Source organism: Geotrypetes seraphini, chromosome 5 (assembly GCF_902459505.1).
Source record: "Geotrypetes seraphini chromosome 5, aGeoSer1.1, whole genome shotgun sequence".
NCBI classification, from domain to species: Eukaryota; Metazoa; Chordata; class Amphibia; order Gymnophiona; family Dermophiidae; genus Geotrypetes; species Geotrypetes seraphini.
Window position 1 is genome coordinate 14,134,497 of NC_047088.1, and position 21,722 is coordinate 14,156,218.

Consider the following 21,722-nt stretch of genomic DNA (forward strand, 5'->3'; position numbering starts at 1 on the left):
GAGTACCCCCCTTGCCAGTCAGGTTTTCAGGACAATGAATATGCATGAAAGAAATTTGCATATAATAGAGGCAGTGTATGCAAATCAAGTTTATGCATATTCATTGTGGATATCCTGAAAGCCTGACTGGCAAGGGGGTACTCCAGGACCGAGTTGAGAAACGCTGCATGAGACAGACTGTGAGCCTGCCAGGACAGATTGGGAAAATGCTCAAGTACATTAATGCAAAACAACTTAGGCTGTAAGCGGTATAAAAATACTTTAAATAAATAAATAAAAAAAGATATGTATGCAAAACTCATTATTTTTAAACTATATCTCTTTTTTGGAGTAAAAGTTACAAGTTTTCCTAGCGTTAAGAGCATCTAGTTTTGAAGGAAAAAATGTTGGTTAAAATCCCATGTTCTTGCAGTTGGGGCAACCTTTTCCTTAAATTCTCTCATCTGTTCTATATAATTCACATGTACTGACCCCGTGTACTTGGAGAGTCTGAACACCTGCTTTGTATTACAAAGACTATTTTTTTGCAGTTTATATTCTTATTTCTATCTTCCCCGTTCAAGCGATTAGTGGGTAATTTCTTTAATGGGTTGGGGGGGGGGGGGTTGGTCTATTGCAGTGGTTCTTAACCTGGGTTCGACCGAACCCCAGGGGTTCGGTGAGTCAGTCTCGCGGGTTCGGCGGAGGTCAAAACACACCTCCGACTCAATCTTTTTCGAGGATGCTGGACATAAAAACGAAGAAAAGGAACAGACTTTGTTGTGAAAATGACATGAGAGTGGCACTTGCCAAGGTAAAGCCGCGCATTTCTGAACTGGTCTATGAGAGGCAACAGCAGAAGTCACACTGATTTGCAGTAAATTTAATTATTATGTTATTATTATTCAAAATATAGGAGAACTTTTTTGTTTTCAAAATTGATATTATTTTTTCCCTGACTGTATACCTATGTTTTGAATTTGTAAAAATCATATTTTATTTTTCCAATAAAGAAGGGTTCGGTGAACACACATATGAAACTGGTGGGGTTCAGTACCTCCAACAAGGTTAAGAACCACTGGTCTATTGTTTCATTAACTTTGCATTTATTTATTATTTGTTAATAATCTCAGAAACTTCTGAATAAACCATTCTCATCTGCCTCTCCTACCAGCCATTGTGAAATGAAGAAAAAAGTGCTTTGCAGGGAGGAGAGGGACATTTACAATCTCATGAGACACATGCTTGTGTGACACAGGATCTGCTGGAAAACATCCCTGGGTCGCGGTTAACTTCCCCCAAAAAGGCCGGCATAAGTGAAGTCCTGAGCTGAAGTTTGGCCTCTTACGAGCTTGGGCAGCTACAGCGCTGTGACACTCTATAGCTGTGAGAATCGAGAAAAACTGGGCAGTACAAGAGCCAGAGCCAGAGCGAGATCTGGAGCCAGTGACCGCACCCACACTTGACAGAATTCCAAGGCTGCAAAATGTCAAATTTTAGTGCACAAGGGACAAATGTTCTATTGCCTGCTATGATAATGCTTTCTGTATGCTATGCGGCATAGTGGTCATTAACCAGGGACAAAGGTTATTCAAAAAAATGCTGCTGTGGAAATTTTACATACAATGGAGTTTATTCACCAACACAACAACCTATTATCTTATACCCAACTCACCTTCCTGTTTCACACAACGTAACCCAGCTGCCTTCGGTAAATTGACAAGAAGCCCAGGTACTGTAAACAGGAAGCCATCACCCTCTCCAAGGGCCCTTACCACCTCTTAGAGATGCACCACCCCCAACAATTAAGTAAAAAAAATAATGCTAATATTTTAGACCTAATTAGGACTTGTATACCATCGTTTTGTACTTTTTACATACAGGTACTTCAAGCATTTTCCTTGTCTGACCTGCTTGGCTCACAATCTAATATACCTGGGGCAGTGGAGGATTAAATGACTTGCCCAGGGTCACAAGGAGCAGCGCTGGGGTTTGAACCCACAACCTCAGGGGTGCTGAGGATATAGCTCTAACCCAGGGGTAGGGAACTCCAGTCCTCGAGAGCCGTATTCCAGTCGGGTTTTCAGGATTTCCCCAATGAATATGCATTGAAAGCAGTGCATGCAAACAGATCTCATGCATATTCATTGGGGAAATCCTGAAAACCCGACTGGAATACGGCTCTCGAGGACCGGAGTTCCCTACCCTTGCTCTAACCACTACGCCACACTCTCCTTAGGCTTATGGGGGAATGAGGGCTTGTATACCACCTTTTTGTTGCTTTGGCATTTCAAAGCTGACATTCAAAGCGGTGGGCACTGGAGGATTAAGAGACTTGCCCAGGGTCACAAGCATCAGCACTGGGATTTGATCTCACAAACTCTGGGTGCAGAGGCAGCCGCTCTACCAGTGAGCCCACCCACATATATTGTTAAACTTGGTCAACCTTAACAATGGGGATGCTGGAGGGGTTGGAGGTTCCACTGGGTTTCAAGAAAATATCGATCTAGATGAATTTCCCATATTACTTACTTCAAAATTCTTTGATAGTACTTATTACAATAAATAAATAAATGTTTGTGCAGCCACTGGAAAGATGTGAAGCCTGTATGCCAATATCCAGGCCTTACTCTTATCCTGAGACAGACTCTAATACTATTAATTAAATGGAGATACTTTCCTGCAGGAGACATAACATGCCTGTCATCTCACGAATACCTTGGCCTCTCTCAAATGTGCTACTATGCATGCTTAGCTAAAAAATGTTTTCAGACAAAATTTATAATACAGGGCTGGACATATATATGTTTTCCTCACAGAAATGCATAGGGATTGTGGGGCTCATTTACAAAGCACTCAGAAAAACAAAGTACCACAGAAACCAATGGTACTTTTGTGTGTCTAAGTCAGTGCATCGCAAACTGTGCGTCTCCTGAGATTTCAGGTGTGCCGCGGCACACTGGGGAGGAGGAGAGGCGCCGGCTGACTGCCTACACGACATGTCTCTTATGGTGAGAGGCACATCCTGTATGCAATCAGCCGGGGCCAGTGCCTCTCCTTCTCTCCAGTCCCTTCCCTGCTGGCCACTCCCCCCCAAGGGCCCATCTGAAGGGCATGTCAATGTGATGTTGTGCGGACATTGATGTGATGATATCACGCATGTGTATGACATCATCAAGGCAACGTCCGCACACTTCTGGGTGCCTCAAGCCACGGACACTACCTTTAGTGTGCCGCGACTAGAGAAAGTTTGCTGGACACTGGTCTAAGTGCTTTGAAAATGAGCCCCTATATCTACTTATCATTCCCAGAGTTTACAAAAAAAAGCTTGCACCTGTGGCGTAGGTGAGCCTCCAGCTCACACCTCTGCATGCTCTGCTGGCATTCCGGCTGGAACGGACAATCCACTGCTAGCTTATCCAGCAGGTTCCTCACCAAGAGGCTTGACTTCCTGCAGTGCTGAAAGCAGAGCTTTTTCCGGTCCATAGGACAGAAGTCCCGCTCCTGTAGAAAGTTCTCCAGGCACTTGTAACAGTACGTGTGCCCACAAGGGGTGTCCATAGGCTGCAGCAAAGGCTGAAGACAGATGTGGCATACGAGCTCATCGTCCACCTCATCCTGAAAATCGTAAATGTGGTTCTCGAGCACCAAGTGAGGCTGGCCACACTCCGGACAAAGTTCATGCATTTTAACTTCTTGCTCTTGTGGCTCTGTGTCTGCCATTATAAGCCAGGTCTGTGGGTTTCAGGTCAGGGAATACAAATTTTTAGTTTGCAGTTGGGATATCACCAGCATGGTGCTGTCCTGCAAGAAAAAAATAAAATATATACCGCATGATCTTTAATACTCCAGAATTACATCACAAAGTTAAAGTCAATGCAGGGTCCTCTATCCCAAAAGTGAGAATGAAATACGTAAAAACCTGCCTGTTAGAGTCGAAATTACCGTATTTTCACATAGATAACGCGCACCCGTGTAAAACGCGCACACGGGTATAGCGCGCAAAAAACACAAATTTATGTACAGAAATTTTTATATACCGCGCACACCCGTATACCGCGCATGCTGCCCGACTCTCCCGTCGCCGCCTGACTCTCCTTTCGCCCGCCCCGACTCTCCTCTGGCCACCCCGACTCTCCTTTCGCCCGCCCGACTCTCCTCTCCCCCTTGAAGTCCTGTCCCCACCCTGAAAGCCTGATGCCCCCCCCCCGACGTCCGATTCACCCCCCCCCAGGACCGCTCGCACCCCCACCCCGAAGGACCGCTCGCACGCACCTGCACCCCCACCCCGAAGGACCGCTCGCACGCACTCCCACCCGCACCCCCACCCTGAAGGACCGCTCGCACCCCCAAAGCCTCTCGACCCCCCCATCATGTAGAAGCTCCTACCGGTGTCCTGCTGCTTCCTCTTAGCGGTCCCGACTCCCCGACACGATCGGGGCAAGAGGGAGCTCAAGCCCTCTTGCCCCAGCCAACCGCGGCACCCCTGACACGATCGGGGCAAGAGGGAGCTCAAGCCCTCTTGCCCCAGCCAACAGCGGCACCCCCGACACGATCGGGGCAAGAGGGAGCTCAAGCCCTCTTGCCCCCCCCGACTCCCCGACACGATCGGGGCAAAAGGGAGCCCAAGCCCTCTTGCCCCGCCGACTCCCCAACTCCCCGACAATATCGGGCCAGTAGGGAGCCCAAGTCCTCCTGGCTCTTGCGACCCCCCCCCCCCCCCCCCCCGGCTAGTTGTTCGGGCCAGGAGGGAGCCCAAACCCTCCTGGCCACGGCGACCCCCTACCCCCACCCCGCACTACATTACGGGCAGGAGGGATCCCAGGCCCTCCTGCCCTCGACGCAAACCCCCCTCCCCCCAACGACCGCCCCCCCAGCCGACCCGCGACCCCCCTGTCTGACCCCCACGAAACCCCCACCCCCCTTCCCCGTACCTTTGTATAGTTGGCCGGACAGACGGGAGCCAAACCCGCCTGTCCGGCAGGCAGCCAACGACGGAATGAGGCCGGATTGGCCCATCCGTTCCAAAGCTCCGCCTACTGGTGGGGCCTAAGGCGCCTGGGCCAATCAGAATAGGCACGGGAGCCTTAGGTCCCTCCTGGGGGCGGGGCCTTGGGCACATGGTCGGGTTGAGCCCATGTGCCTCAGGGTGGGGGCGCGGGTGCGTGCGAGCGGTCCTTTGGGGTGGGGGTGCGAGCGGTCCTGCGGGGGTGTGTTTGTGTGAATCAGACGTGGGGGGGAACTATGTAAAAAAAATTTTGTACAACGCGCTCACGTGTATACCGCGCAAGGGTGTGCGTGGTACGTAAAAACCACGTATAACGCGCGCGTTATATGCGAGAAAATACGGTAACTTTAGACGGAAGGATTTCTAAGATATATCTTAAAAGAAGCTGAATTTAGGGCATACTACTGTATAGTGCTGTAGTGGAACTGTTTTGCATGTTGGGCAGAGTAATAGTTGTTTGCTGGCTCCCAAAAACTGGTACTTATCTTCTCTTTCTTGATCACTAAAGAACTGGATATTCAAAATCTAAGCATCGCCTCCATTATAGCAAGAAAGAGGCTCAATGAGGATTTCAGCTTTATCTAAATTACAATCATAACCACATAATGAGCTATGAAACAATATTCGGAGTAGCTCAGTCATGGAGGAGTGGCCTAATAGTTAGAAGAACTGTCTCAGCACCCTGAGGTTGTGAGTTCAATTCCCACTATAGCTCCTTGAAACTCTCAGGGCAAGTCACTTAACATCACATTACAAAATAAGTACCTGTCTAAAATATGTAACCACACAGAAAAAGCAGTATATTAAGTTTACATTATAATCCTGTTATAACAGACTTCAAAGGACCTGGAAAAACAGTCTGTTATATCCAAAGTTGCATTTTTTTAAAAAAAACTTTGTATAGGTCAACTTTAAACAATGTGCAATCAATGAACAACAGTCCCTGCACAATCATATCAGCAACATCAATAACAAAACTCAGCAAAATATTGGTATGGCACGAAATGATTGCAAAATCAGAACACTAAAAGATGTTCTAAAGCATTATGTCGTACTGTATTGGAAAGAAAAATAATCTGTCATTTTCTTCTGGGCTGCATTTTGATACTATATCACCGGCACGCCACACACTTTGTAGGCGGAGTCTGCATGTCCATTATAGCCAAATAAAACTAAAGCTAAAAGCGGCTCTGGGGACCAAATTGGTTGTCCATTATATGCAAAAGTCCGTTATATGCTGTGATTTTCTGCATGTTCATAAAGGCATATGGCCGGGACCAGCGCACCTAGTCTGCTATAGACGATATTCTGTTATAAGCGAGTCTGTTATAATGGGATTATACTGTATTATTTTATTGTGAGATTTTTTTTTAGAAACATAGACGGCAGATAAGGGCTATAGCCCATCAAGTCTGCCCACTCTATTGACCCACCCCTTTAAGTCTACTGACCCCCTTAATCATACAGCCACTCTACTGACCCGCTCCTTCAAGTCTATACCCTAGCAACCCTATTCCTTGACTTGACCCTTGTAGGGAACCCACATAGGTATCCCATTTATTCTTAAAGTCTGGAATGCTGCTGGCCTCAATCACCTGCACTGGAAGCTTGTTCCAATGCTCAATCACTCTTTCCGTGAAGAAGTACTTCCTGGCGTCTCCACGAAACTTCCCTCCCCTGAGTTTGAGCGGATGTCCCCTTGTGGTCGAGGGTCCTTTGAGAAGAAAGATATCATCTTCCACCTCGACACATCCCGTGATGTACTTAAATGTCTCAATCATGTCTCCCCTTTCCCTACGCTACTATAAACAATGAGTCCCACCCCCTTTATCCTAAATAGGTAAAAATGCAAATGTCATGCGATAGTAGCCCAAAACTAGCCTGCGGCATTCCTCCTCGACCCCATTTCATCATCATGAACACAAATTGAAAGGCACTTCGCTCATTTTATTCTACTTAGGCAGGGTATTGGCTAAGAAGACAATCTTACAGGCGTGAACCCCCCCTCCCCCCTCCTTCCTTTTGGGCTTGGCGGAATCGTCTGCATGCTCTCATGTTAATGGAAAGGGAACAGATGTGGACTTCCTTTAAACAGAAATATTATTTTTTTTTTTTTACTCTGGGGGCCATATAACTATTCTCTGCCCCATAAAGCTTAATTCTTTTTGATACTTGAGGATCTGACGGTTGATCAGTGTCCCTTTGCCCCGGGGGTGAACGGTCTTTCTGGCCCAGTGGTCTCAAACTCGCGGCCCGGGGGCCACATGCGGCCCACCAGGTACTAGTTTGAGGCCCTCGGTATGTTTATCATAATCATAAAAGTAAAATAAAAGTTTCTTGATCATATGTCTCTTTAGCTATAAATGACAATATTATTATTAAGACTTAGCCGAAAAAAAAGATTTATAAAGAGTTTTGCCTCTTGCAAAATTGTCATTTCTTTAATAAGACATTCATTATTTTTTCTAAGGCCCTCCAAGTACCTACACAGATCCAAAATATGGCCCTGCAAAGGGTTTGAGTTTGAGACCACTGTTCTGGCCTGTTGCCATGGAAGAGGTGGCAATTTCCTTCCCTTTTTTTTCTTTTTCTTAGTCTGGTGTTCTTTTCCTCTCTTCTAAGGCTGGGGGTCTTTATGGAACCAGGGCCTTGGCTACTTCTCTTTTGTCATCGTTTTATTGGTTGCTGTGGGGGAGAGGTAAGGGAGTAGTCTAGGATGGGGTTTTCTTTTTGCTCTTGGGGGATGGGAACTATTGGGATGATTATGTTATGCAATTTGATGATATGGCTTTTTGTCACTCTGAAGATCTTGGTTCCCGTACTAGTTTCTGCTCTGTATTTTTCATCTGCTTATATGGTTGTATTGTTCTATCATCAATAAAAAATTGTTTGAACTTATTCTACTTTTTTCCTCATTTTGTGTTGCATAGACCAGTGTTTTTCAACCTTTTTACACCTATGGACCGGCAGAAATAAAAGAATTATTCTGTGGACCGGCATCGGTCCGTGGATCGGCGGTTGAAGAACACTGGGCTAAGTCGTGGGCCAGACCCCGCCCATCTCTACCCAATCTCCACCCCAGACCTCACCCCCATAATAGTACTAATTGCATCTTGCACGTCCCGTGCCTCATCTGGAAGCCTTCCCTCTGACGTTGCAACGTCAGAGAGAAGGCTTCTGGTTCAGGTGCAGGATGCCCGTAGGAGCCACTGCCCATGGTTTTGTGCACTGAATCAGTTAGGAAGAGGGAGCTGGCTCGAAGATAATGCCACATCGATCGCACTGTGGACTGGCGGTTGAAGAACACTGTTTTGGGCCTGATGCACGTGCTGGCCCTGTGGACCGGCAGGAAATTTCTGTGGACCGGCACTGGTCCATGGACCGGTGGTTGAAGAACACTGGCATAGACCATCAAGAGAAACTAGAAACTTCTACTTATTTGCTTATCCAAAAATTAATGGGTATCGATATAAGACCTAGCATTTCAAGCTGGTAGGCAACAATCTATCCAGCAAGCTATGTTATCCTATAGCTGTTTTCAGAAATTAAGACCACTTTGTTTGATAAGTTTTTTTTTTTTACTGTATTATTGTATTTCGTTGATTGTTCAGTTCTTTTTAGTATAAACCGCCTAGGACTTTTGGTTATGGCGGTATAAAAGAATAAAGTTGTTATTATTACTTAGGCACAATTAAGTCAGCTGATTCATGAAGCTTGTGGAGGGAGGAAGCAGATCTTGGGTGTCTTTGGTAACAAGGTCTAGGTCTAAGCTTTGCTGTCACTTTGCTGTCACTATTGCAAATATGTAGAAAGATGAATGAAACAAGTCACCGGACGCCAAGGAAACAAATTACAGAGAAAGACGCTGATGTAAGCTACCGAATGTTCAAACAAACCCCTGCAAAGTTCACAGGTGTCACAGGGCGATGCGGGCAGACTTTGAACACTGGGGCGTCTCCACAGCCAGCATTTGTTGAAAAGCACAGCGGAGAGAACAGAACCATTTGACTTTGGGGAAAAGGCTGAACACTTTCTTATTCCTCAAGGTTGCTGTAGTTTAAGGAGGCGATGCGGTAGGAGAGCAGTGATCCATATTTACAAAACATTACCCAAAGAAATAAAGCATATGTTTTATTCTATACATCACCTTGGGAATAACTTTGGATTCAGAAAGGTAGTACATATAAATAAATCAATCTAGCAATAGTTCCGGTGTATTTCACTAAGTCATGTGCCTCGAGGCTCAAATTCCAGCAGGATATGCTGAGGACAACAGGACAGCGGCAAAGTGAAGGTGAAAGACAATACTTAAAAACCCGACTCTTTCCCAGAAGGTTAAAATTTAACTCCATCTCTGTGCAGCCACCAGCAGGGTGGTCATGCACATATGCACACTTGTGCATATGTGCTTACCTCATGCTATAATGGCAGGGAGAGAAGAGTCTCAGATAAGCACCAAGGGGCAATTCTATAAGTGGCACTGCATGCTAACAGCTCATTCTATAATGCAGCCATTTCCAATCCAGTCCTCAGGGACACCTAGTCCCATCAGGTTTTCAGGATAACCACAATGAATAAGCGTAAGATAGATCTTCATGCACTGCCTCAATTGCATGCAAATCTTACCTCATGCTATAATGGCACCTGGATGCCCACTCACAGCTCACTGGCTGCCCGTAGCCAAACGTTGTGTCTTCAAGGGCCTGATGCTAGCGTTCAAATCCTTGCATGACATGGAGCTAGCCTATGCGATGACAAAGCATAGTCCCTCCGCACCCGGGATGAAATACGCCTCAACTGCAAACCGCAAAGCAACGGTCCTACTCCCACTTCATACCGAGTCACTGGAATCAACTGCCCCCGAAGATCAGATCCCTTGAAGGACTCCTCAGCTTTAGAAAAGCAATAAAAACATACCTCTTCACCTAAACCCCTGCCCTTGACCGATGGAGTACAAAGAAATGTATATTGGTACCAGAACCAGTATCTGTCGCCTAAGAATAACGTGTATCGTACAGTGAAACTTTCCGTGTGTCAAATTGGGTATAACTTGTACTGGAAGCCTTGCATCGTAAGGACAATCGTAGCAAATTGTAACCAGTAAACTGTATCATAATTAGCCCCTAGCATGTATCAAGTTAGGATAAAAGCTTGTATCATAAACTTGTACAGAAATTATGTATATTATGTTCAAATCTTTTTTATTGTGAATTTGAAAAATACAAAAGATCAAAAAAGATACAAGAGCAAAGGACATCCAACATCCAACAATACACAATTTTCAGAAACATCCAATGAAGCAAACCCATCCCCCTGACACCCCCCACCCTTCCCAACCCCCCAAACTCCCAAAACAACATCCCCCCCCTCCCGGGGGAGTCTCCCTCCAGAAAATATACAAAAGACAACCAAAAAGTCTCCCAGATCCAAAGGCCCGTACTCTTGTGGCCCTCGGGCTACATCAGGGGGGATCCCCCATCCCCCCAAAAAAACAAAGGAGAGTAGGCAGTGACTGACCACAGGAGTAAGCGCATGCAACACTAGCAAAGCTAGGCAAGAGAATTCAAAAGGCAGCTACGACCTCTAGGAGGTAAGGAATCCAGATAGGCTCCCAAGTGAAATTACCCATTCTGAGCTCTTTGGAGACAACGGGCTAGAAAACAAAGTAAATTAATAAATTAAATTAATAAATAAATAAAATTCATTATAGCATACAATTATAACTTGGTGTAACTGCGATCACATAAATGCGATGGGGGGAAGGGGGTGTAACCAACAGTATTCGGTAAGCTACACACATAAACGGCAGTAGCTCCTGACCCACAAAAGCACTAGTATTCTGCATGAGTACATGTTACATAAGAACATAAGACTAGCCTTATGTACTAGACTGGGCCCAATCTGTACAAATGAAACTGAATGAGTCCAAAACAAAACTACTTTGGCTCGGCCCAACATTAGATCATTTACCCACCTCCATCCCACTACCTTCCAGCCCCACTCTTCAGCTTGAGTTTTCAAGCAAAATCCTAGGCATCGTCAGCCTCCTCTCTCTCCTTCAATGATCACCTCAACTCTTTGGTAAAAAAAATGCTTCTTTAGCCTTCATATGTTGAGGAAAGCGAGACCCTGCTTTCATCATTCCCACTTCGCCGTCCTCGTTCAATCCACCATCCTCTCTAGACTGGACTACTGCAATTCCATCTATATAAGTCTAACTAAGAAAAACCTCCATAGACTTCAGCTAATTCAGAACGCTGCGGCTAAGCTTATTTTTGCAAAAGGCAAGTTCGATCACATCTCCCCACTCCTCTCCAAGCTTCACTGGCTCCCAGTATACTCCAGAGTCCTCTTTAAATGTGTCTGCTTAGCCTTCAAGATCCATTTCAGCAAAGCCTTTGATACAGTTCCTCATAGGAGGCTGTTGAACAAACTTGAAGGGCTGAAGTTAGGACCTAAAGTGGTGAACTGGGTCAGAAACTGGCTGTCGGACAGACGCCAGAGGGTGGTGGTTAATGGAAGTTGCTCGAAGGAAGAAAAGGTGACTAGTGGAGTCCCTCAGGGTTCGGTGCTGGGGCCAATCCTGTTCAATATGTATGTAAGTGACATTACTGAAGGGTTAGAAGGAAAAGTGTGCCTTTTTGCAGATGATACCAAGATTTGTAACAGAGTAGACACCGAAGAGGGAGTGGAGAATATGAAAAAGGATCTGCAAAAGTTAGAGGAATGGTCTAATGCCTGGCAACTAAAATTCAATGCAAAGAAATGCAGAGTAATGCATTTGGGCATTAATAATAGGAAGGAACCGTATATGCTGGGAGGAGAGAAGCTGATATGCACGGACGGGGAGAGGGACCTTGGGGTGATAGTGTCCGAAGATTTAAAGGCGAAAAAACAGTGTGACAAGGCAGTGGCTGCTGCCAGAAGGATTCTGGGCTGTATAAAGAGAGGCGTAGTCAGTAGAAGGAAGAAGGTGTTGATGCCCCTGTACAGGTCACTGGTGAGGCCCCACTTGGAGTATTGTGTTCAGTTTTGGAGACCGTATCTGGCGAAAGACGTAAGAAGATTTGAGGCGGTCCAGAGGAGGGCGACGAAAATGATAGGAGGCTTGCGCCAGAAGACGTATGAGGAGAGACTGGAAGCCCTGAATATGTATACTCTAGAGGAAAGGAGAGACAGGGGAGATATGATTCAGACGTTCAAATACTTAAAGGGTATTAATGTAGAACAAAATCTTTTCCAGAGAAAGGAAAATGGTAAAACCAGAGGACATAATTTGAGGTTGAGGGGTGGTAGATTCAGGGGCAATGTTAGGAAATTCTACTTTACGGAGAGGGTGGTGGATGCCTGGAATGCGCTCCCGAGATAGGTGGAGGAGAGTAAAACTGTGACTGAGTTCAAAGAAGCGTGGGATGAACACAGAAGATTTAGAATCAGAAAATAATATTAAATATTGAACTAGGCCAGTTACTGGGCAGACTTGCACGGTCTGTGTCTGTGTATGGCCGTTTGGTGGAGGATGGGCAGGGGAGGGCTTCAATGGCTGGGAGGGTGTAGATGGGCTGGAGTAAGTCTTAACAGAGATTTCGGCAGTTGGAACCCAAGCATAGTACCGGGTAAAGCTTTGGATTCTTGCCCAGAAATAGCTAAGAAGAAAAAAAAAAAAATAAATTTTTAAATTGAATCAGGTTGGGCAGACTGGATGGACCATTCAGCACAGTTACTTACCGTAACAGGTGTTATCCAGGGACAGCAGGCAGATATTCTTGACTGATGGGTGACGGCACCGACGGAGCCCCGGTACGGACACTTTTAGAGTGATTGCACTCTAAGAACTTGGAAAGTTCTAGAGACCGCACCGCGCATGCGCGAGTGCCTTCCCGCCCGACCCCGACGCGCGGTCCCTCAGTTAAGATAAGCCAGCTAAGAAGCCAACCCGGGGAGGTGGGTGGGACGCAAGAATATCTGCCTGCTGTCCCTGGATAACACCTGTTACGGTAAGTAACTGTGCTTTATCCCAGGACAAGCAGGCAGCATATTCTTGACTGATGGGTGACCTCTAAGCTAACAAAAAGAGGGATGGAGGGAAGGTTGGCCATTAGGAAAACAAATTTTGCAAAACAGATTGGCCGAAATGTCCATCCCGTCTGGAGAAAGTATCCAGACAATAATGAGATGTAAAAGTATGGACTGAGGACCACGTAGCAGCTTTGCAGATTTCCTCAATGGGTGTGGAACGGAGGAAAGCTACAGATGCTGCCATAGCTCTAATTCTATGTGCCGTGACAGAACCTTCCAGTGTCAGTCCGGACTGAGCATAGCAGAATGAAATGCACGCAGCAAGCCAATTAGATAGCGTACGCTTAGAAACAGGACGTCCCAACTTATTAGGATCAAAGGACAGAAAAAGTTGGGGGGATGATCTGTGGGGCTTAGTACGGTCTAAATAGTAAGCTAAAGCCCGCTTACAGTCCAAAGTATGAAGAGCCTGTTCCCCGGAATGAGAGTGAGGTTTAGGGAAAAAAACAGGTAGTACAATAGATTGGTTGAGATGGAACTCAGAAACAACCTTAGGGAGAAACTTTGGATGTGTACGTAGAACCACCTTGTCGTGATGAAAGACAGTGAAAGGTGGATCAGAAACTAGTGCATGGAGCTCACTGACCCTCCTGGCAGAGGTGAGAGCAATAAGAAAAAGTACCTTCCAAGTGAGAAACTTGAAAGAGGCAGTAGCCAAGGGTTCAAATGGAGGCTTCATCAAGACGGAAAGAACCACGTTCAGATCCCAGATCACCGGAGGTGCTTTGAGAGGTGGTTTCAGATTGAAAAGACCTCGCATGAATCTGGAGACCAGGGGATGAGCTGAAAGGAGTTTCCCCTGGACCGGCTCATGAAAAGCCGTAATGGCACTGAGATGAACTCTGATGGAAGTAGACTTGAGACCAGAAGTAGACAGAGAAAGCAGATAATCCAATAGAGGTTCCACTGCAAGAGACTTGGGGTCATGATGATGTAGGAGGCACCAAGAAGAAAACCTCGTCCACTTTTGATGGTAACATTGTAGAGTGGCTGGTTTCCTGGAGGCGTCCAGGATGGAGCGAACAGGCTGAGATAACAAAAGATCAGCTGAAGTCAGCCCGAGAGATACCAAGCTGTCAGGTGTAGAGACTGCAGGTTGGGATGGAGGAGGGTTTCCTGATCCTGTGTAAGCAGAGATGGAAACAGTGGAAGTAGAAATGGATCCCTGGAACTGAGTTGAAGTAGAAGGGAGAACCAATGCTGTCTGGGCCACCGTGGAGCAATCAGGATCATGGTGGCTCGTTCCCTCTTTAGTTTGAACAAGGTCCGAAGCATGAGAGGCAGAGGAGGGAAAGCATAAAGGAATAGATTGGACCAATCCAGAAGAAACGCATCCGCTGCCAGACGGTGAGGAGAGTAAAGTCTGGAGCAGAATTGGGGCAACTGATGATTGTGAGGAGCTGCAAAAAGGTCCACCTGAGGAGTGCCCCATTGTGCAAAGATGGACTGTAGAGTCGATGGGTCGAGAGTCCATTCGTGGGGTTGGAGAACTCTGCTGAGCTTGTCCGCTAAGAAGTTCTGTTCTCCCTGAATATAAATCGCTTTCAGGAATAAGTGGCGCGAGGACGCCCAAGACCAGATTCTCTGGGCTTCCTGGCATAAGAGGCGAGAGCCCGTTCCCCCTTGCTTGTTGATGTAGTACATAGCCACCTGGTTGTCTGTGCAAATTAGAAGGACTTGAGGAAATAGAAGGTGTTGGAAGGCCTTGAGGGCATAGAACATTGCCCTGAGTTCCAGGAAATTGATGTGATGCTTCTTTTCCTGAGGAGTCCAAAGGCCCTGAGTTTGGAACTCGTTCAGATGAGCTCCCCATGCATAAGGGGAGGCGTCGGTGGTGATGACCAGATGATGAGGAGGCAGATGGAACAGAAGGCCCCTGGAGAGATTTGAGGATATCAACCACCATTGCAGAGACTGACGAAGAGACGATGTCACAGATATGTGTCGTGAGCAAGAGTCTGTCGCTTGAGACCACTGGAGAGCCAGGGTCCATTGAGGAGTGCGCAGGTGAAGCCGTGCCAGGGGTGTGACATGAACTGTGGAGGCCATGTGACCCAAGAGAATCATCATCTGCTTTGCAGAAATGGAATGCTGGGACAGCACCTGCTGACAGAGCGATTGGAGGTTGTGAAGACGGTTGTCCGGCAAGAAGGCTCTCATCTAGACCGTGTCCAGTACCGCTCCAATGAATTGAAGTCTCTGCGTAGGCAGAAGGTGAGACTTGGGTATATTGATTTCGAACCCCAGTAGTTGTAGAAAAAAGATGGTCTGGTTGGTGGCCAGAAGAACAGTTTGAGATGAAATGGCCTTGATTAACCAATCGTCCAGGTAGGGAAAAACCTGAAGGTGGTGGGAGCGTAGAAACGCTGCCACCACTACCAGACATTTTGTGAACACTCTTGGAGAGGAGGCAAGACCGAAGGGGAGCACTCTGTATTGGAAATGACAGTGATTGATCATGAAACGAAGGTACTGTCTGGAGGCCGGATGAATTGGAATGTGAGTGTAGGCCTCTTTGAGATCGAGAGAGCATAGCCAGTCGTTGTGATCGAGGAGAGGATAAAGCGTAGCTAGAGATAGCATCTTGAATTTTTCTTTGACCAAACATTTGTTGAGATCTCGCAGATCTAGAATAGGTCTGAGGTCTCCTGTTTTCTTGGGTACTAGAAAATACCGGGAGTAGAATCCTTGCTCTCTTTGGTCCAGAGGAACTTCCTCTATGGCGTTCAGAAGCAGGAGGGACTGAACCTCCTGACAAAGGAGGGCAGATTGAGGAGTGTGCAAAGCAGACTCTTTTGGTAGACTTTGGCCCGGAAGGGTGTGAAAGTTGAGAGAGTAGCCGTGGCGGATGATGTTGAGGACCCACTGGTCCGAAGTGATAACTTCCCACCGGCTGAGAAAGAAAGACAGTCGTCCTCCTATCGGTTGAGGGAGGAGAGGAGATGGTTGAACGCTGGCTATGCCCTCGAGTATCAAGTCAAAAGGGCTGAGTCGATTTTTGTGGAGGAGGCTGCTTAGCTGGTTGTTGCTGCTGAGGCCTAGGTGTTTGCCGCTGCTGTTGCCGCTGCCTCCTAGGTTGCTGAGTGGAAGGCTGCAAAGGGCGAGCCACAAAACGCCGCTGATAGGCCGTTTGCTGTCTGAATGGCCGTGAAGGTGGAGGTTTCTTCTTAGTCTTAAGAAGGGTATCCCAGCGGGTTTCATGAGCCGAGAGCTTCTGGGTCGTTGAGTCCATAGAATCTCCGAACAGCTCATCCCCTAAACATGGGGCATTAGCCGACCGGTCTTGATGATTAACATCAAGCTCAGAGACTCTGAGCCAAGCCAAACGGCGCATGGCTACAGATATGGCTGTTGCTCTAGAGGTAAGCTCAAAAGTGTCATATATAGACCTTACCATGAATTTTCTGAGCTGGAAAAGAGCTGAAGAGCACTGATGGAAAGCCTCACGATTTCCCACAGGAAGGTACTGCTCAAAGGAAGCCATGGTGGTAAGGAGATGCTTTAAATAAAACGAAAAATGAAAAGCATAGTTACCAGAACGATTAGCAAGCATCGCATTCTGGTAAAGTCGCTTACCGAATTTGTCCATGGCTTTACCCTCTCTGCCAGGAGGGACAGAGGCATAGACACTAGCTCCCAAGGACTTCTTGAGGGTGGATTCTACAAGAAGAGACTCATGAGAGAGCTGTGGTTTATCAAAACCAGGAATGGGGATTACTTTATAAAGGGAATCCAATTTGCGAGGAGCTCCCGGGATAGTAAGAGGAGTCTCCAGATTCTTGTAAAAGGTCTCCCTCAGGATGTCATGTAAAGGGAGTTTCAAGAATTCCTTTGGAGGCTGGTCAAAATCAAGAGCGTCCAAAAAAGCTTTGGACTTTTTAGACTCAGCCTCCAAAGGAATGGAAAGAGATTCACACATATCTCTTAAAAAAGAAGAGAAAGAGGTGGAATCAGGTTTGGAGGAAATATCCTGCAGAACAGGCTCGTCTTCCTCTGACGAACACTCACCTTCTGACTGAAGAGGTTCTTCAGAGTCGCCCCACAGATCAGGGTCTCGAACATGGGGACCACGGTCCCGAGACTCAGGGGTGGATGGTTCTCGGTGTCGGGACTTCTGTACCGACTTACCCGACCTCACCGACGCGGTACCGGGCGATGTTATCGGTCGCACCGGAGCCGATGTCTGAACCGATTGGTGATGAGACCTGGGCTCCGGTGCGAGGACAGGCATCGATGCCGATGAGGCCAAGTGTACCGGTACCGAAGGAGTGGATGGTGACAATACAGACTGTTCCACGATCGGTACCGGTTGCTCAGTGGGGACCGATACCGGAGGGCTCGGTGTCAGGAGAGCTGGAAGGAGTTGTTTGAGCTGTTCCTTCAGCTGTACCTGCAAGATGGCCGCAATGCGATCATCAAGGGAGGGCACCGGTACCGCTTTTTTCTTCTGCGGTACCTGCGGTGCCGCTCGACGCCCCGGAGATGAGGAGCCCGATGTCGAGGGACTCACCTCAATAGGGGCGGAGCGCTTCCGCTGGCGCCTCACGGTCGGCAGGATTGGACTCTCTGCAATGGAGACCGGAGGACGTTCCAGCGGGGAAGGCTTCTTAGCCGGCTTACCTGCATGCTGCGACGTCGACGCGGTATCGCGTGGCGTCGATGAGGTGGGTGCCGACGAAACAGGTACCGAGACCGGCGCCGAAGACGCGGGATCGGACATGTCGGTGCCGAAAAGCAGTCTCTGCTGTATCTCTCGATTTTTGAGAGTCCGCTTTTTCAAAGTGGCACAGCGGGTGCAGGTAGAGGCCTGATGTTCCGGACCCAGACACTGAAGGCACCAGTTGTGCGGGTCTGTTAGGGAAATAGGCCGTGCACACCGCTGGCACTTCTTGAACCCGGGCTGAGGGGGCATGAACGGAAAAACGGCTTCTGCCAAATCGAAGGCCGAGGCCTCGATAATGGCAGTAGGCCCCGCCGGGTCAAATCAAGAAAACTGGACAAAACAAGAGAAAATTTTTTTTTTTTTTTTTTTTAAAGAAAGAAAAATGGAAGGGCAAAAAGAACCCGAAAAAGTTTACGCGAGCGGGAAGGCGAATGAAAAAATTTTTCAACAGCCGTTGAAAATGCGACTTCTTAGCTCCGCGGAAACTAAGAAACTGAGGGACCGCGCGTCGGGGTCGGGCGGGAAGGCACTCGCGCATGCGCGGTGCGGTCTCTAGAACTTTCCAAGTTCTTAGAGTGCAATCACTCTAAAAGTGTCCGTACCGGGGCTCCGTCGGTGCCGTCACCCATCAGTCAAGAATATGCTGCCTGCTTGTCCTGGGATAAGGGTCTTTATCTGCTGTCATCTACTATGTATGTTACTATGTTTCCTCCCGTCATCCCACTCTTTTGGAACTCCTCAAACCCAAACTCCACCAGACCCTCCCAAAAACTGAAACTATCATTTCCCTCTACAAAAGGAATATCCCGCGCAGGAAAACTTGGAACATCCTCCCCTTTAGAACCACAGAACTCTGGAACAACCTCACATCCCCGCTCAGAAATTCAAGCTCCCTCCAATCCTTCCGCAAACACTTGAAAACTTGGCTTTTTTCAAAAATCTAATCACCTCCCATTCTCTAGTATCCTGTCCCTCTCTATCTTCTTAGTCCCTCTCCTATATCCTTTCATTGTAGTTCCTTTCCTCTTAACTCTGTAAACCGTGCCGAGCTCCGCTTGCGGAGATGGTACGGTATACAAACCTAAGGTTTAGTTTAGTTTAGCCTTACTGGGTCAGACCAATGGTCCATCAAGCCCAGTAGCCCGTTCTCACGGTGGCCAATCCAGGTCACTAGTACCTGACCAAAACCCAAAGAGTAGCCACATTCCATTTAGAATCCTAAAGAATAGCAAGATTCTGGAATCCCAAAGAGTAACTAAAGATTCCGGAACCCCAAAGAGTAGCAACATTCTATTCAGAATCCTATTCTGGAGTCCCAAAGAGTAACAAAAGATTCCGGAACCCCAAAGAGTAGCAACATTCCATTCTGGAACCCCAAAGAGTAGCAACATTCCATTCAGAATCCTAAAGAATAGCAAGATTCCGGAACCCCAAAGAGTAGCAACATTCCATTCAGAATCCTAAAGAATAGCAAGATTCTGGAATCCCAAAGAGTAACAAAAGATTCCGGAACCCCAAAGAGTAGCAACATTCTATTCAGAATCCTAAAGAATAGCAAGATTCTAGAGTCCCAAAGAGTAACAAAAGATTCCGGAACCCCAAAGAGTAGCAACATTTCATTCTGGAACCCCAAAGAGTAGCAACATTCCATTCAGAATCCTAAAGAATAGCAAGATTCCGGAACCCCAAAGAGTAGCAACATTCCATGCGACCGATCCAGGGCAAGCAGTGGCTTCCACCATGTCTTTTTTTTTCTCTCTTCTTTTCCATTTCTATAAGCTTGCCTTTTGGTTTTACCTTTAGTCGTCTTCTTTCCTATCTGATATTGTATTTCTTCTTCCCATCCCCTTTGGTGCTGTAAGTCCTGTACGTCATGTCCATATCTTATTTATTGTACCCCCCAGAATGTTGTCATTTTTTATTATTGTTCATCGCTAGTTTGATTATGCGATAAATCAAATTTTAAATAAAACTTGAAAAACTTAACAACAGACTATGGACTTTTCCTCCAGGAATTTGTCAAATCCTTTCTTAAGTCACTTACCATGTTCTTTAGTAAAATAAAAATCATGGCATCTAATCAGCCCATCTCCCCTTTCTCATTCCAACTTGAAGTTCAGTCTGAAGATGCATTTTCTGGAGGGAGACATGCCATATCTTAATGCGAGGCTCCACTCAGCTGAGCACTGAACCTTCTCCCCTAATTCCTGGTCAGAGGTGACGGGAGGGGGGGTGGGGGGGGAACTAGGGCTATGTGGAATGATTCAGGACAGGCTGAAAAAGCAGAGTTCTGTGCAAAACTACAGTCGCTCAGTGACAGGGCTGGTCTTACCTCTGGTTTGCAATCAATACTGTTCCCACCCTCCTGTCTCATGGCTCCTTTTCACTTCAGTTGTGGCTTCTCTGAGAAAAGCACAAACATGAAAGGAGTGCCTTGTGAGGCTTGTGAATGGTTTACTGGTTCTGTGTTGACTTTTCAATGTTTGTCTTGTACACAGAGAAACAGTGTGTGTATATTTAAAGAAAAAGTCACTGGTTCAATATTCTTTTAATAAAAACATATTTAGAACTGTGACTCTTTTTAAAAGTCTGGGCCTTAACACTCTCTAACAGGTTTGCTAAAGTGGTTCTTAGACTAAATGCATGCAAATATATATCCATATATAATAATAATAACTTTATTTTTATATACCCCAATGCCACAAACAGTTCAGAGCAGTTTACAGAGGAAGAGACTGTATACAGACAAAACTTTCAAAATTACATTAACATGGTAAGATTAACCCATTTTTCCTGGAAGTGTTTTAGAAGTACAGCATGGTAGAAATGGAGTCAAGTTTTCAAGTTTTATTTATATTTGATTAATCGCTTAATTAAAATTTTTCTAAGCGAGTTACAATATATAAAAGTAACGTATAGTTTAACATAGTAATAAAACAAAAATAACAAACAGCAACCAAAAAACCTCAGACATAGTTTACACAATAAATTTGTCAAAGAGATAAGTTTTGATTGACTTCCTAAAAGTTTGGTATCCACTAAATATTCATCACGGATATCCCAATGAGTAATCCTGTTTATAGCTCTCAGGAACCACACAAATGCATGAGAAAAACAGCTTTGGAGTTTCTCCTTTGCACACCATTTGGCATTCTAGCACCGTACTGTGTATATTTTAAGGGCCTGAACCTCAAGGTAAACGAGGAGAGCGTGGTCTGAAAACACAAGCTGTTCCAGTGTCATCTGAAGAGATGCAATAGATCCGTTTAGCTACACAACACACTGCGGTAAGAATCCTTGATACAAAGTCAAATTGGGCCTTGTCTGATCCTGTGTATCACCTGTTTTGAGTTTGATCTGGCATGCCCACCCTTCTATTATTTTATTTTCTGACTTACTATAAAACACCAAATGCAGCCATCTCCTGTCCTGGAAAGTTTCAGCGCCAGTCCTCCTCAGTGGGGGAGGAACAGCAGCACCCAATATGCTGAATTCAGACAGACAATAAATTCTCAGAGAAACTCTTCTTAGGGAGCCTCAAGTAGACAGGGACAGATTTTTCAAATTATGGGGAACCACAAGTACAAGGGAGGCACTCAGAGAAATTGAAAGGGGACAGGTTTAGAACAAACGCTAGGAAGTTCTTTTTCACCCAGAGGGTGGTGGATACATGGAACGCGCTTCCGGAGGCTGTGGTAGGCAGGAGCACATTACAGGGCTTCAAAGAAGGTTTGGATAGGTTCCTAGAGGACAAAGGGATTGAGGGGTACAGATAGGAGTAGAGGTAGGTTATAGAAATAGTCAGGGACCACTGCTCAGTCAATAGGCCTGATGGGCCTCCGCGGGAGCGGACCGCTGGGCGAGATGGACCTCTGGTCTGCCTCAGCGGAGGCAACTTCTTATGTTCTTATTAGGAGAAAAGGAACAAATGGGAGTCACAAAATATCAGCGACCGAGGAGGAACCAACTGTATCCAAGTAATACCCTCCAGAG

The 21,722-nt window shown here is 46.4% G+C and overlaps 1 protein-coding gene across 5 annotated transcripts in view; it reads right to left on the reverse strand.

Annotated features, from left to right (window-relative positions):
- Window positions 1-21,722, reverse strand: part of LOC117361011 (ligand of Numb protein X 2-like) — a 91,928-nt gene that overhangs the window by 34,809 nt on the left and 35,397 nt on the right. For all 5 annotated transcript variants that reach the window (XM_033945769.1, XM_033945771.1, XM_033945772.1 and 2 more), the window contains one exon: window positions 3,314-3,783. In XM_033945769.1, coding sequence (XP_033801660.1) covers window positions 3,314-3,702 — 389 coding nt within the window. In that variant the 5' untranslated portion in view covers window positions 3,703-3,783. The remainder of the gene's footprint in view (window positions 1-3,313; window positions 3,784-21,722) is intronic.